General features: G+C 38.1%; 1 protein-coding gene across 1 annotated transcript in view; it reads left to right on the top strand.

The window, feature by feature from the left end:
- The window catches only part of DISC1 (DISC1 scaffold protein), a 171,869-nt gene that overhangs the window by 149,848 nt on the left and 6,607 nt on the right, over positions 1–15,414 (top strand). Inside the window, exons 12-13 of the mRNA XM_031058765.1 lie at positions 3,154–3,198; positions 11,347–11,464. Coding sequence (XP_030914625.1) covers positions 3,154–3,198; positions 11,347–11,464 — 163 coding nt within the window. The remainder of the gene's footprint in view (positions 1–3,153; positions 3,199–11,346; positions 11,465–15,414) is intronic.

Genomic DNA, 15,414 nt, shown 5'->3' with positions numbered 1-15,414 from the left:
TTAGAGGTTACTGAATTAATTACTTCAAGACAATATAGGAAAGGTTGATAATAACATATGTGCATATATGTCTTGGAAAGTACATTACAAGCCCAGGTGATTTATTTACTTTACAGTGGAATTCTATAAATTAAGTTCTCCAGTTATTTCTTGTGTCATATAGAACTAAGCACTAGTGCCAGGTGAATATTGGTTTTGTTGATGTGTACTATAAATAGTTTTCTTGCATATTACTGTATCTTACTCTGTAGGTTTACTTTGAAAGCAAGAAAAACTAAGTAAGAAACATAACAATAATAATAAAAGCAAAACAGATGAAAGAACTCTTCTTGTAGATCCTCAGATGCTGCTTTTCAGAGGGGCCATTTATCATTTTAAATTAAATAGCCTCACTAAATCATAAAATATGACATGTTCTGGTGTAAAATATGTAAGGTATAAATTCTTTGGAAGTTTGTTATTTTACTGTCATGTGAGCACAGGTTTATTAACTGTCAACAGTTATTTTATAGTTTTCATAACTGTGTGTTTTAAGACAGTGCTGATTTTTTTTCTACAGTTTTTATGTGGTAGACTGGCATCCCAAAATAATTCAGTAAGTCAGGCTTCCTTTATAACCCTGACTGTTAACTAGGGATGAAAATCAGATGCATTGGCAGCTCAGCTTGTTGAAACATCATTAATGATGTTTCGGTAAAAGCTAAATAAAATGAGGCCAGCAAAAATCATCCTGTGAACCACTCTGAGTTACTTAAATAAGATGTGCTTCTCTCAGTTGAAGGTAACTCATCAGGCTCATTAGGCTAGCATTAGAAAAAGACTGGAGCAAAGTTGCAGACAATATTGCTACCCTCAGTCATGTGGAATGTATTTGATGTAGATTCTTGAATTCTCATTTAAGTGTGTACTTTCCAACTGGTAGCTGTGTTGGTGAAATTAAGGTGCCCCATCATTTCAGTTGTAGTTTGACTTTTTGTGGCTGTTTGGCTTGATTTTCTTCTAAGCCTCTGAAGAATTTAAGGTGGGTTTTAGTTTTCATCCCACATGTTTCATGCTTTTAAACTGAGTGAGGTGGAATTTGCAGTGATCATAACATAAATCATGGTTAGATGCAATCTGGGTGATTTCTAAAATATACAACACCATTTCATTTCTCTTCAGATATTAATGCCTGCTTCTTCCACTCCTTGTAATATCTTGCTTAATTTTTTTGCTTCTTGATAATATATGTGTAAGCAAACACTTTCATAAAAAGCTTTTAAAAACAGCAAAACCACCAGTGATCACTAATAAACTGAGATTTTTGTGTGTGCTGGAACCTCCCTAACAGCAAGTAACCTGATGAACATGGCTATGTGTGCACCTGCAGGCTTGAGTTCCTGACCTATCCTTTTTTCTTCTTCTGCTCTCTGGCATGCTGTGCAGTGCTCCCTCTTAATCACTATGAAGGAAAGAAACACCTACTAGATTTCAAGAAAATTGAGGTGATTAAAGTTACAAGGTAAAATCCAAAATTCAGTAGTTTTTCCTTCTGTAAGTCAGCATTTTTTTGTAGTTGTCCCATCAGAATTGTTTGTAGTTGATTTCTCACTTTTTCATCACAAAGAAAGTAGAGAACAGGGATAAGGATAAGGTCAGCTGTCTTTTTCCTCTTCTCTGCATACTTCAGTTTAGCCATCTGGGGTGATGTTCTGGGGTTGGTTGAAGATCACTCTGGTGTTTGGAAAATGTTCTATAATTGTAAAGCCTTCATGAGATTAAATTTTGAAAAGCTACTGATGTCTAAGTGATACCAAATGGACCATCACAAAAAATAATATTTAATGGAGTGTCTGCCATTAAAAAGAAGTTATCACAGAATGTGATACAACATTTTTCAGAATTTAGTGATAGCAAGCACCAAGAAAGCCTTTGTGAGCAGACTGTAACTGATTACAGTGCATTGGGATGGCCTGTGGTCCAGGAGGCAAATTTGTAATGTGTAAAGGACAAAGCCTTTTGAAAGCTAAATAAACTCTGCATTCATCTGAGCTTTAATTACATGCTGTATTTGTGGAGCTTAGAGAATAATTTAGAAATTTAAATTTTAATCTTATTTTTAAATGTCAGCATGAAGCATTAGTGAAAGTCAGCGTTTGTATGTTTCTTGTATTGATCCCAGCTAAAAAAGGACGTCAGTGGCAGGAGGCAGCTGCCTTGTACACAATGGTCAGATACTCACTGCACAGCCACGTGTGGAGCTGTGCATCACAGTGTCCCTCAGCTGCATCTGAGACTGGGGTGGGGTTCTGCTGGTAAAAATGCTGGCTCTTTAGGAAGGGATTGTAGCACCTCAGGAAGCTTAATGCTTATGTGTAATTTTGCAGTAAAAATACCATCAGAAAATTAATATTACAGGCAAGAGAAATTTAAACCATTTTTTCAGATTGATTACTGAAAATAGTATCCGGTAACAATTGTGATTTTGTGGCAGATTAATGATTTTGCACTTTTATTATGTGTATCTATATATATATATGTGTGTGTGTGGATACCAGTGCAGTATCCCTATCTCAGTTTATTATCAACAACACTGTTATGTGTGATTAGTATTAATGATTTCTCAATGATGCTAACATCAAATTTCTTTGCTCCTCAGCCAGTCAATGAAACATTGACTAATTTCGTATAGACTTCACATATGAAGGAAATTTTGAAGGAAGAACTGACTATAGCATTTGTTTCAAGTAGGAAACCTTGATTGGGCCTCTCATTCTCCTTCCCAAGATAATTTGCAGGGTTTGTACCAAAAAAAAAAAAAAAAAGCCTTTAGACTCTTGAATGGTGTACAGATCTGCAAGAGCTTGATAGAAAAGTTTGTTTCAATCTATAGTTAGTCCTTCAGTTTTAGAGACAGTATTCCTTGTGGGTTTTAAGTGAGAAGCCAAAGCAGGCCTTAATAAAATGTATTCAAATATAGTTTTAAATATTGGGTGGCTGCCACTGCTCCATTATAAATGCAATTTAAGTCTTTCATGCATGTGAAGAAAATTGATGCAATTTTTCAGCTTACATAACTTTTTATTGTGCTATATGGTTTTTATAAGTTCCATTACAATCATACTGTTTATATAGCATGTATCTACTATATACTTAATAATTTATCTCTAACAGGTTATGGAAGACATTTCATTTGGAACAGAGGGTCATTTATCTGAGGTAAGTGTTTCCTAGGCAGTATAAAGTGGTGTTATTGTACAGAATTCTCTTCGTCTCAATTAGAATAAATGACACTTGTTTTTATGGTGTTACCTTTGCTTAGAAATTGCACTTGTGTGAGCACTTGGAAAAGCAACACAGTCACAACTAGAGTGGGCCCATTCCTTTTTTTCTTTTTTTTTCTGTTGAAGATAATGGTATAATTGCTGAGTATTTCAGGAAGTTTATAGTTAAAACCTCTGCTCATATTTTCAACACATACCAACAACAGGATGAACATGCTGGGGAAAATAAGAACCAGTAAATATTTAGCCAGCCCCACTGTAGCGCTGTCATGATGCTTAGGAATGGAACAAAATCATGATGCTTAGCCTGTTTTCTTGTGTGCCACTAAAAATACCTTTGTGTTTATTTTTGAAGTATACAAGCATACTGCAGCAGAATACACAGTAATAGGAATTTCATCTAACAAAAATACTGGATATTTGTAATTTTACACCATTTTCACAAATAACAAGATCTGAGAACTTAGTGCATGTATTTAAGAAAACTAGGATAATTGAGGAACATGAGATGCATGGCCTATGAGAAAAACCTGCCAACATACAAAAATCTGTCTACCTACAAACTAAGAGTTTAGGTAATACATGTGTAAGGAGGGTTACCCTGGGTCTAAGAGCTGTACTGTTCCAGTCTGGTCCATTTGTATATCAGTGTGCCTTGGGTTGCAACTTACATAGTATAAGGAAATTTAGTATCCAAGCATTGTGTCCACCCAGCAAATAAATTACATGGACAAGTAACCCCCAGTTCACCTTCCACAACAGCATACATACCTCCTGTCAAGTACAACTGACAAGTGCTCCAAACCAGGCAAATATTAAAAAAATAAATATTAAATTTAGGAAAACTGTTCAGATGAGGCATTTCTTTAGGTTCCCACCAGTGAATCCAAAGACTGTGGAGCAGCTGGAATGATCCAGGAGAGATAATCTAACTGCAACACCAAACTCAGATTGTTGACTTTGTGTTCAAGGAGACTGTGACATGAGGGCACACCTAGGATAGATTGCTTGGCTGTGTGTGAGTTCAGCATAAATAAAAACAGGAAGCCTTGAGAATGAAGGTGAACCTTGCAGAAAATGCAAATGGCCTTTCTGATCAGTGAACTTTGCTGTGAATTGTAGATAAACTGTCTAGCTGCTTGTGTCCATGCATGACATGAAATAGGGACAGGTAAGCCCGTGGGATAAAGACAGCACAAATCCCTACTGCCATCAGGGCAAAATACTGAGGGCATCAGAGGTCACAGGTATACAGGGCTGCCACTGTAGAAGTGTGCACCAAGAGCTTTAGGTCTTAGAGTCCTCAGAAGCAGAGAGACTTTCAAGGTTTTGGCAGAGGGGGACAAAAGTGCATAAAGAGAATATAAAGCAGCAATAGAAATAAAAGGAAAGGAAATATGGTAGAAAGCCAGGCTCTACCACACTGCCACAGCTGGACTGATGGTGACTTGTAGAGAGCTCTCCACAAAGCTCTGTGGAAGTGTCAGCAGCCTGTACCATGTCAAGGTTTTACCTAAATGTGCCTTTGGAGCTCTGGTCCCCTAATTCACTCTGGTCAGTCTCCTCACTCCTTGCAGGAGAGCACCCAGTTAGTCATTCTGGCATCTTAGTGACTTGGGAGCAGAGATGGGAATGAACGACACTAGGAGCCACCTATAAATGAAACCCAGCTCTACTGACTCCTTGAACAGCAGGGTGTGGACACAGGAAAACAGTTTGGTACTTTTGTTTCTTTTTCCAAGTCCTGACCCACTGTGAATTTTTATTGGTAAGTCAGTAAATAGCCTCATCCTCCCGCAGCAGGAGCTGGAATTGTCCCAGTGTAATTAAATGAGCCAGTGCAGTGTGTGCCCTCATTTTAGAAAGTCTGCAAATAGGGAATATCTTCAGTCTAGTAGGGATGAGAATAGGAAGACTGCTGTCAGACCCCAGCAGGGTGCTGGAAGGCAGTGAAAAACTCTATTCCTGCAGAAATGCTTTTCCAGGGACACTCCTCTGTAGCTGTAATGGGACATACACAAAGGGAAGAATTGCCAACGTCCCACTGTAATTCTGATGAGTCATTTAACACTCCCATGTGGAGAAGGGTTAGGGATCAGTGCAAGCAAAGGGAGTGTGGGAAAAGCATGCTATGGTGGGAAAGAGGTAGGTCACAGCTGGCTGGAAGGCTTTATGCCTAAAATGTTGCATATGACAAAGTGTGTCATATGTGTGTCATAGTGCTGAAGTCTCCTAAATATATATATATATATAAAACCACACTGATGGAACAAGGGAGCAGTCTCTAAGTGGAAGGTGAGAAGAGCAAAAGTAATTGGGAAACAACCTTGATCCTGATTCTGAGAGAAGTTAGATAGCTGCCTTCATGAAAGAAAAGCTCATCTAAACAAAATCAGGGAAGCAACAGGGGAGTTTCTGTGGGACAAAGATTCCTCTGTAGGAGGAGGAATCAGCAGATATTCTTTGGTACTGTCCAGAAGACACCAGGTTTATAGTGCAGCACCATCTTGTTTTGGTGCAGAAAAGTGCACCGTCACAGACTATATCAGCAGTTTTTCAGTGGCTCAAAAGTTCTGATAAGGAAAGGACAAAAGTGTTTGTAAGAATGAGTCTAGAAGCATACTGCTCAGTGTAAGTGTGAAGCAGCAAGACCCCTGAGCACACTAAGCTACATTAAACAGAAGACATCCGAAATGGCAAGGGAGTTCAGGGATAAGTTAGAGGCAAGGGAAAGGTGAAAGAAAGCATGGAAGGTGAAAGGTGAAGCACCTTTCTAATAGGCAAGGTGAATGAGAAAATAAATGGAATCAGAAAATTTTTTTCTTCCTTATTCTCTGTGCTTTTGGTCTTTCTAAAGATTATAAGCTATGTCCAATTATGTAGTGCTCCTAGTATTCACTACAAGGTAGCAAGAGTAAAAGATCCAAAGGCAAATGAGATGTACTCAAGTGAGACTAGACTGATGCAATTTCTCCTGAGCACATAGGAGCCAAGAAAAACAATTTCCAAACAATTAACAAGCTCCTTTGAAAACTCCTAGAGGAAGCTTGAAGTCCCAAGGGATCAGTAAAGGCAGACTTTGTGTTTGCCTTTAAAAAGGAGGTAGGCCAGGAGTTTATGTGCCAGTCAACATAATTTCAATTAGGATTAGAGTTCCAAATGGTCTTGATAGATTGAAAGAATAGTCTGAAATCAATAAGAAGGGATATATTGAAAGACAGGTGCAAATTACATTTGAGGGAGAAAAAGAGTCGGATTTATGTATACAGATGGTAAATAGCAGCTAAATTGACAATACTGCAGAAAAAGAATCTAGGTTTATAGTGGACTGCAAATATAGTGGGATGCATTATCTTCATTGTGTTGGAAGCAAGGGCAAATGTCACTTGCAGCCTTATTACTGGGAATGTCAGTTGTAAGACAGAAATAATTACTGTGCTTAGCTGAGAATGCCAAAGCCTCCAGAGGACTATGGCTCTAGTCTGGACACCTCCCTCTATAGAAGACAGGAACATGGTGAAGAAAAGAAAGAAAGGAATAGAAATAAAAGGTTTAGAAATCCTAGTCTGGTTGAAAGTCAAAGTCTTCAACCACATAAAACATAATGATACATAGGAAAGCTATTAGTTATTGTTGTGTGCTATGTAAGGGTAAAATGGAATGTAAGCATCTTGGTTTGTAGCAGGAGGAAAACCTGCTCACTGCAAGGGTACTTTAGCTCTGGAGCAGTCTGTACCCTGCAACCAGAACCACCAGATCCCTGTCAGCTGCTAAGAGCCATGCATGCAGACACCAGCTGAGCACAGTCACAGCAGGCTTGGTCACACTGCAAGTCACAGAGCAAGCTCTGGTGGTCCCTGGCTGCTTCCTGGACAGCCTTGCCATGCTGGTGCTGGTCATGAGTAACGTGCATTGTTCTCAGTGGCCTTCCTCATCTACAACAACTGCCCAGGACAATGCATATGGGTCATTAAAACTGGCATGCAGAGGAGGAACAAATTCTTTTGTTTGTTCCTCCCCTGCACTGTGATCGCCTCATGGCCCTGCAGCTGGTTTATCTCAGGGCATGTGCACTTAGCCTGCATGTGGCTGAAGGATCTGCTCAAGCAGGACAAATATGAATGGTTGCATTTTGTTTCTAGTAATTATTTAAGATATGTCGTGGTCTAACATTCTGGAGTTTCAAGTGCTGACAATTGCCATTAACTTCTGCAAGGGTCAAGGGAAAACATGCAGCACTTCTGTCAACTGTAGATCACCATTCTAAACCTTGTGCCCTAATGGGAAGTATCTGCCTGCAAGGACAACTTTTTGTAGTTGTTATTTACGTTACTTGGAGTTATTTTAAGTAATATATGGCTGAGGATGTTTAGTGCAGGTGAAAGATATCTGGCTTTGACTCTGCAGAAGGTGTTCTAAAGCTTCTATTTTATTTAGATTATGATACTGCTGCTTGGAAGTAAGACAATGCCCTTTTACAAAAGTACCTCTGTAGGAAGAATGAATTTTAAGGATATATCTGGGAATCCTCCTTCTCAGCACAACCACCAAAGACTCTAATAGAGACTCTAATCCCAAATAGAATTAAATTGATCTAGCTACTACAATGCCAATTCTTCTATATAAATAAATAAATTCTATATAAATTGCTAAACTAGATGGAAGAGCATGGGAGATGTTTGCACTGGAAAAGCTGATCAAACATTTTCCTCAAGTAATGCTGTCAAGGAGCTGTTGCTCATAGGTGGCTGTAATGTCTTGTAAAAGGGTAAAACAAAACACAGAGGATGAAAGTGGAAACCATTCCCTCTGTTCTTGGTGCAATATGCTAATGTTACAGCAGTGCATCAGCTGGAACGTTGTCTCTTTTTACCATTTCTTGCATCAGACTTTCGTATCTTTGGGAAAGAATGAGAATTTCTACTTTGTTTGAGAAGCCAGAAGAATTGCACCTTAAAAAGTAAATTACACCCATATTTGTGCTGTTTTCACCTGCTTAAGGGTTTAGAGGGAAAAAAAAAATCCAATCCAGCTATGTTCCCTGTTCAGAGAAAAATCCATAAAACAATATTGCCTCTCAGCTCTCTCCTGACTCCTGCAATCTCTCCCAGCTGCTTCCTAAAAGTGCCGTTAGAGCAAAAATAACCAAACTCTTCAGACTTACAGCATCTTGTAGCATTGACATAACCTACAAGCTTGGATGAGTTGTACTTATGAATAAGTTGAGCTTGAGGCAGAGTCCACTTTCCTCTCAGAGATATTGTTGATCAGTGTAAAGTGCCACTTTCCAGCCAGGAGCTGTTCTGAATAGTTTGTGTATCACTGACAGGGGTTTTCCTGCCTACATAGACAAATGTCAAATAAAAATGCTACCAGTGATGTCACCAGGCATGAAAGGCACTAAGAGAAATCTTTTCTATCTACTTCTCTGGGCTATCAAACCTTTTTAAAATGAGGGCCTGGAGGCAGAAGCTATGGAATTGGTTGAATACTTAGAATAATTGTTGTGTATTTTTGAAAGCACTGTATGTTTCTTCCATTTCTGTTCTTACATTTATTTATTTATTTATTTAAATTCTGGAAAATCATAATTTAGATAATGGTTCCCTTGCATTTTTCACATGACACCTGCAAGTAAATTCCTGGGAGGTGATGCTTGTCTAAGGTGTTGGAGGAACTTCTCATTTCAACTAAAAAGGCAGCTGGGTTATGTAGGTACAGAAATAGTTAATTCATACACAATTATGGCTGTAATCAATAGAAATTAAGCTGCATTATTAGGATTTAAAAACTAATTAAATATAACTTCAATCTTACAGAGCTATTTTGGTTGCTCTGAAGTGCAGCCATGGCCATTTAGTTACGATTAAATTGGTTTCAAGTGTTTAAAGACCTAAACAAGTTTGATTTGACTTTTACACTCTCAGATTTGACTGCCTTCCCATATTGTTGTTACAATTGCTCACATTTGCCTAATATTTATTGTTCTTTTACCTTAATTTCCAAAGTAAATGGGATTTTGTTACATTTTTAGGCCATGCCTTTTGTACCCAAAATGTGATCATTCAGGACGAATACCCTGCATTTTTTCATATACAGAGCTTTCTCTACGTGGTCATAATTTTAGATGTGCTTTCAGAGTACCTGTTTGGTTTTTTCCAGTTTACTGATTTGTTTAGCCTGAACCCTAGGTTCTCTTGGACAACAGTCATCTGTTCTTGCATGCGTGTCCCAGAATGATTCCCTAAGAGCTTTCTACTGATACAAAGGGCCTGGGTTATCCCACTCTGTAACCGCACATGGAGTCCTGCTGGTATGCTGAATAATAATTTAGTAGCTGGATGGAAGACTTTTTCCTCATCTTCCGTCACTGGTCTTCAGAAAAAGACATTCCTAGTTGCTGTAAGGAGAGTGTTTATTTTCCCCTCCCATGCTCTCGGTTTAAAAACAATGGTTTTTTTTTCACATCCATACATTCTGTGGGGTGCTGCTGTAGGTTCTCAGGTTTGGTAATGCCTGGAAGTGGCAGCTCCAGTCCTGTGCACAGAGCCAGGGACTCTGTGCTCCTCTGTGTCTGAGCTGCAGGAGCTTGTAACATAACCTCTTAATCAGCCTTCCTGTCCAGGGCCTGAGCTGTGGCTGGTCCCACTGGGATCTACTGCATAGCCATGTCTGGGAAAGGCCCAAGGAAAGCAGAAGGGTAAAGCTCAGTGCCACAACAGAGAATGTGCCAGCAAGAAGAGCTCTTCTGGCATTCAACCCCATGTATGCAATGTACTGTGAGATGCAAAGTGAAAGGATAGCGCACAACTGAGATCTGGTAAATGTGTTCACCAAAACTCAAATTGTTTCACAGTGGGCAGCATTCCAAAATGTATTAGTGTGATTTCTTTGGAAGGCCTTTGACTGAAGGTTTCATTTCTCTTAAACAACCACTGGTGTCTTATAGCAACTGGTAAGTGCAAAGAACCCCAAGTACTTTTTTCTTTGAAGAGAAAAATTTTCTGCAGATAGTATATGGCCACATTAGAAGCTGGCTTTATTAATGAGTGCACAGACTAGGTCTAGCAACAATCCAGCTTTCTGGATTCCAGCTGATGAATTACTCATTTTTTTAACATGGTTCTAGCAGAAGTTCATCTTGGCACCATAATATTTTTTTACAAATAACCCCTGTCATTACTGTAGACAGCACTATGGTGCCATGGGAGGGAGAGGAAAGGCTTGTCTCAGAGCTGTGCAAATGGATTGATTTTTTTCCTCTCTTCTCATATTTTCTGCTTATTTGGGTCATTTCTCAAAATACTACTTAATGCAAAATATAAAAAATAGCAATTACCCTTGTGCAATGTATCTGAAAAACTTATGAGAAGGACTTTGAAATCGGTTTAAAATACTCAGTTTAAAATAGAAAAAGTATTTGCCATCTGTAAGTTCTAAGTAGAGAAATGTTATTTTTGAAAATTTAGTCTTGTTTAATGATAACTCAGTAAAAAAAGTACAGTTTCATCTTGTAATCTCAAAGACTTTGATTTTTCTTTTCTTTTGCATTTTCTTTTACTGCTTGAGCAAAGTCCCCAAGTACTCTAGCCAGATTTTTCTTCAAAAATATAAGTACATTTTATGTGTATAAGAGTTACCAAAATGTTGCTGCTTGAAATATTTACATGACCTAAAAGTGTAAATCATATTTACACGAACAACTTGAAGTTTGGGTACCTCAATGAGTGGTAAGCATGAGACTTCCCTCCCCTGCTGTGATGAGACAATGGGGGAAAAAGTTCAGAGTAGTTGTCTTCACACCCCTAATCATCTGCTGAAAGTGAGGTTGTGGCTTTTTTTTCTGCTGGGAAGAAGACTGAGACCACAGGCTCATTCCATTTCAGATTAATCACCAATTTATTGTATAGAAACAGTTTTCCGTCCCTCTAATGGGAATTTGCTTTCAGGCAATGTCTTTTCTCTGCAAAGTATCATATTCCCTTACTAGTATTTTATTTTCCCTTTAATTTGATGCAAATTTGAAGTAGAAAAGTGCAGTCAGCAGCAAACGTGCTTTCTTTTATTTTTCAACTTTCTGTAGGAGTTCTTCATATTTTCTGCAGAGTTGGGAGAAAAATGTGAAGCAATAAGTGAGAAATTGGTGCATCTGGAAGATCAATTGCAAAGTTCCGCCTGCAGAGTTGATGAAGGAGTTATTCATATCCTTTTCGCTCCAGCTATGGATATGTATCAATCTCTGTAAGTATGCACATGACGTACTTGCCTGTCAGATTGGCATGGAGTGCTAGTTCTAAGTGTAGGTTAGATGCATTAAGAATGTGAGGAATTATTGTCTTGCTGAAATGGGCATTTTTGTGTAGTAAGTTTTCCTATAATGCATATTTTTTAAAAAAATGATTTAAACAGACGTTAGTTCTTTGTAAATTAGGATTGGGTACTGAAAAGCCTTTATTTTACTGTTAAAATCCTTTTGTTGGTAATGCTCATATAATTAAATGCATAGCACACCAAAAGCTGCATGGATATGAGTGTCCATGCACCTGCATTTCCCAACATGATTTAGCTGAATTAGATGCTACATTATTGACTCAGACTGTGTATATTGTCACTTGTAGTTTGGGGTTTTTTCTTTTTTAAAAAAATGGGCAACAGATGCATCATGTGGCATCCTACACATTATAATCTGCCTCTAACAATCCAGTGCAAGTAACCAGATGAGATATTGTCTTATGCCCACTTATCTCTTTCTGTGCTTTATCAGTCTGTTTTTCTGAAGATTGCTTAACCTTTATGAGAAATTCCTTGGCCATTTTTTCAAAATTTAAGAACATGAAGTTTTGTTTCATTTATAACTTTCATAGGAAAAACTTTCATAAAAGGGATTTTGTTCTTCTAAGAAAGGGCAAAGAAAGTAAGAACGAGTGAAGCTGAGGAAGATGAGAGTACTGAACTGGTTAGGTTTTAGCAGAGAAGAGGTGGCTGGTTAGGTTTTAGCAGAGAAGAGGTGGCAGAAGAAAGAGAGATATGTTCAAAGTGCAGAGATTAGCAGACGAGCCCTTGGAGACATCTGAATGTGAGTAGGGGTGATGATGATGCTAGAAAGGATTCAGTTCCTGCTAAGAGAAGGTGGACAGTCCTACAGAGGATAGTTTAGAGAAAGGAGAATAAATAGTGTGTGGAAATATCTCTGTGTTTTAAGTAATTGGGCATCTATTACAAGTTGTTGCAGAATTCCTATTCTAGAAACTTGGTTTCTTTAAAGGCAGAAGGGTAGAGTGCAAGGGGCAGAGAGAAGGAGGAATGGTGCTGGGGGAAGGGGATTTGGGTTGGAGGAGAGAAATCCAGTCAGTAATTTGTCACTATAAATGTTTCTTTTCTAAGCATTTCCATATACACACAATATACAGAAAGATTATTCAACATTCTTTTCATTATACTTGCAGTGTGCATGCTCGGTTGCAGTTTTGTTTCCCCAGTGCACTCTTCTCAGAGCTGTATGGGTGTGGTTTGTGTGTGTGTGCAGAGCATCCAATTCCTTTCTCCCTTGTATGTATTTACTCTCAAATGAGCTTTCTCAGTGGCCCTTACAGAACCCTGAGGATTGGAGTTATAGGTGCTTTGTAGGGGACTTAAGTTAATATTCAAACTGAACAGTCACATCTGATCATAGTTAAACTTTACTAGGTAATGTGAAATAAGCTAGAAAACTGCATTTTTGGCTCCAGAAGATAGTACACTACATATATGTGAAATAGTAGTGTTTCTTATGTTCTATGGAGTGTGCCTATTTCTTCACAGCTGTTGACACTGCAAGAGTTAGTTAAAAATAAAATTAGTAATTGTAAATTTCAGGAGAGTTGTGGATTAGTCTCATTTTAAGGCACATTTTTCTGATAGAGGTCTGACTTCCTCTATCAGTGAAATTCAGCTGATGTTATCTAAATACAGAAATGCACAGTGTGTGATATCCTGGTCCTAGCAAGACCATCAGTCACAAAATAAGAAATCATGTTTAAGACACAGAGATTACAAAGAAGTAGTTCAGCAATTCAGCTACCCCTCATTAACATTAAGTTGCTATTTCAGAGTAGTCCAGGTCAATGTGCATAAAATGTTACCATCTGGTACATATAATCACTGTGCTGTACTTTAAAAAGGAATGAGAAAAATAGCTACCCTAATGCTACAGACCTGTAGACTGGGGTTTTTTTATATAAAGACTGCTCAGTGCCTATAAAATTAGTTTTCACTCATTGGTAACTTGCCTGTATTGCAGGAACTAGCACTAAGCTAAGAGACAACAATTAGCCTCAGTAGAGGAATTTATTTAATAGATGAATCTGTTGTTTGCATGGTAATCTATTTGATTTTAGATAAAGCAATTTCCTATCACATATACTGGACAATCATGCAGTTTTCATTAAAATCTGGAGAACTTTGAGAGCAGGAGCTTAAAGACCTGAAATAGTAATGAAAGCAGAATAACTTTTTCCAAGTCCATTCACAGGTTATTTTCACCATCTCCATAGATCTCCCAAAAAACTGCCTTACACATAAATGTTACAAAATGTATTAGGTCAAAAATCTAACTGGGAGCTGCACAGATGTAAATCAGTCCTGTGGTGTGATTATTAAAAGACTTCCAAGGACTCCACTGAGAAAAATAAATTCCTAATGCTCTTGAGCCATTTTCCAGTGTTTAGTGTGTGTGTCATAGCTTTGATTAATAATTAAGTTTGTATTGGAAGAAAAAACCCAGATGTCATTGTTTTTCATTCTCTGTTTTGATGGCATAGCACACTTAAATCAACCATGCTGCTCATCATAAGTGCCAGCATGACCTGAACAAAGGAGAAATCCAGTGATATTTCTTGGCCCTGAGTATAGGCACAGACCCACTTGCAATTCTAATTTATTGTTGAAATCTTTCATAAAATCACTAAACTGCCATTCTGTATAAAAAGCATCAAATAACAGGGGCATAGGACTGGATGTTAAAGTTCTCTGTAGCACTATGACATATTTGCTAAATTCTATGTAGTATAACCAAATAAACCTGCAAAATATTCAGTTATGGTTGATCATTAATGAGTGTATGAAAACAGTCCACATCATTAATTGGAAAAACCAAAGGATGAGAGGTGACTCATTATGGTGTCTGCTGAGCTGATGAGAGGTGTTACTTTCCTAACAGTAAAGTCCTGGAAATCCCACTAAAATTAAATGGAGCCTATATTGCAATTTCACAGTCATTTTTTGTTCTTAATGAGTAGTTACATTTTGATAGACAATTTTAATGCATGTAATAGTTCCTCTTGGTGGAAATGCTTTATTAGAAGAAAACCTAGCTGTAGTATTATTACAAAAACAATGTTCTTTCCTTGCCCTAAAATGGATATTTTAATCAGTTATTCTGAAAGCAGAATTTTGTGCCTAAACATTGATTAAACTTCTCAGGTCATTTTGCTAATCTTTCATCTTTATCCTGCAGCAGGCTCCCACACCAGTCTTACTTTATACCAGAGCAGATTTTCAACAGAATCATGTAAACTTTAGCCTTGTCTGTAGCTCAGTGAGGAATCTCACTCTGGGTGAACCTGTAAGAGATTTTGGGATCCTCCAAGAGTTAGAGGTGGCAATGGCACACTCTTTGATTTTATTTTAGATGACAGGAGGGTGAGCTCTTCCCACTGTGTGTCACACGGAGAACATGGTTCCACTTGTATACTTTATGCTCTCATAGAGGTAGGCCTGTGTATTTCCACCCAGGTCCTGCAATTTCTTCGCCTTCCATTTTCTGTTGGAGCAAGCAATTTGAAAGTAGCTGATATTCAGACCACTAAAGGGCTCCATTTTTCAATATGTAGCAATCATTCTGTTGCAGTTTTTGGGGGAGTATTTTGGGTTTTGCATGGAGGGGTATTATCTTAGTTTATAGAAATAACATTCATGGATGTCAAGGAGGGTGACAGTAATCAAGGGGGTAATTGAGAAAATTCTAATTGGTTGCACTACTGCAAATACCCCTGAATTTTGTAAGGAGAATTGATGGATTTCCAAAGGTCATTTTACTCTCTTGCTGTGACACTGTACAGAAACAGCAGGGACTTGCTTAGTGTCTTTCCCTTGCTCCCAAGAATGCTCTTCA

The sequence above is a fragment of the Geospiza fortis genome, unplaced genomic scaffold (assembly GCF_000277835.1).
Source record: "Geospiza fortis unplaced genomic scaffold, GeoFor_1.0 scaffold381, whole genome shotgun sequence".
Classification (NCBI taxonomy): domain Eukaryota; kingdom Metazoa; phylum Chordata; class Aves; order Passeriformes; family Thraupidae; genus Geospiza; species Geospiza fortis.
The sequence above is the reverse complement of the archived record's forward strand: the minus strand, read 5'-3'. Positions and strand labels throughout refer to the sequence as shown.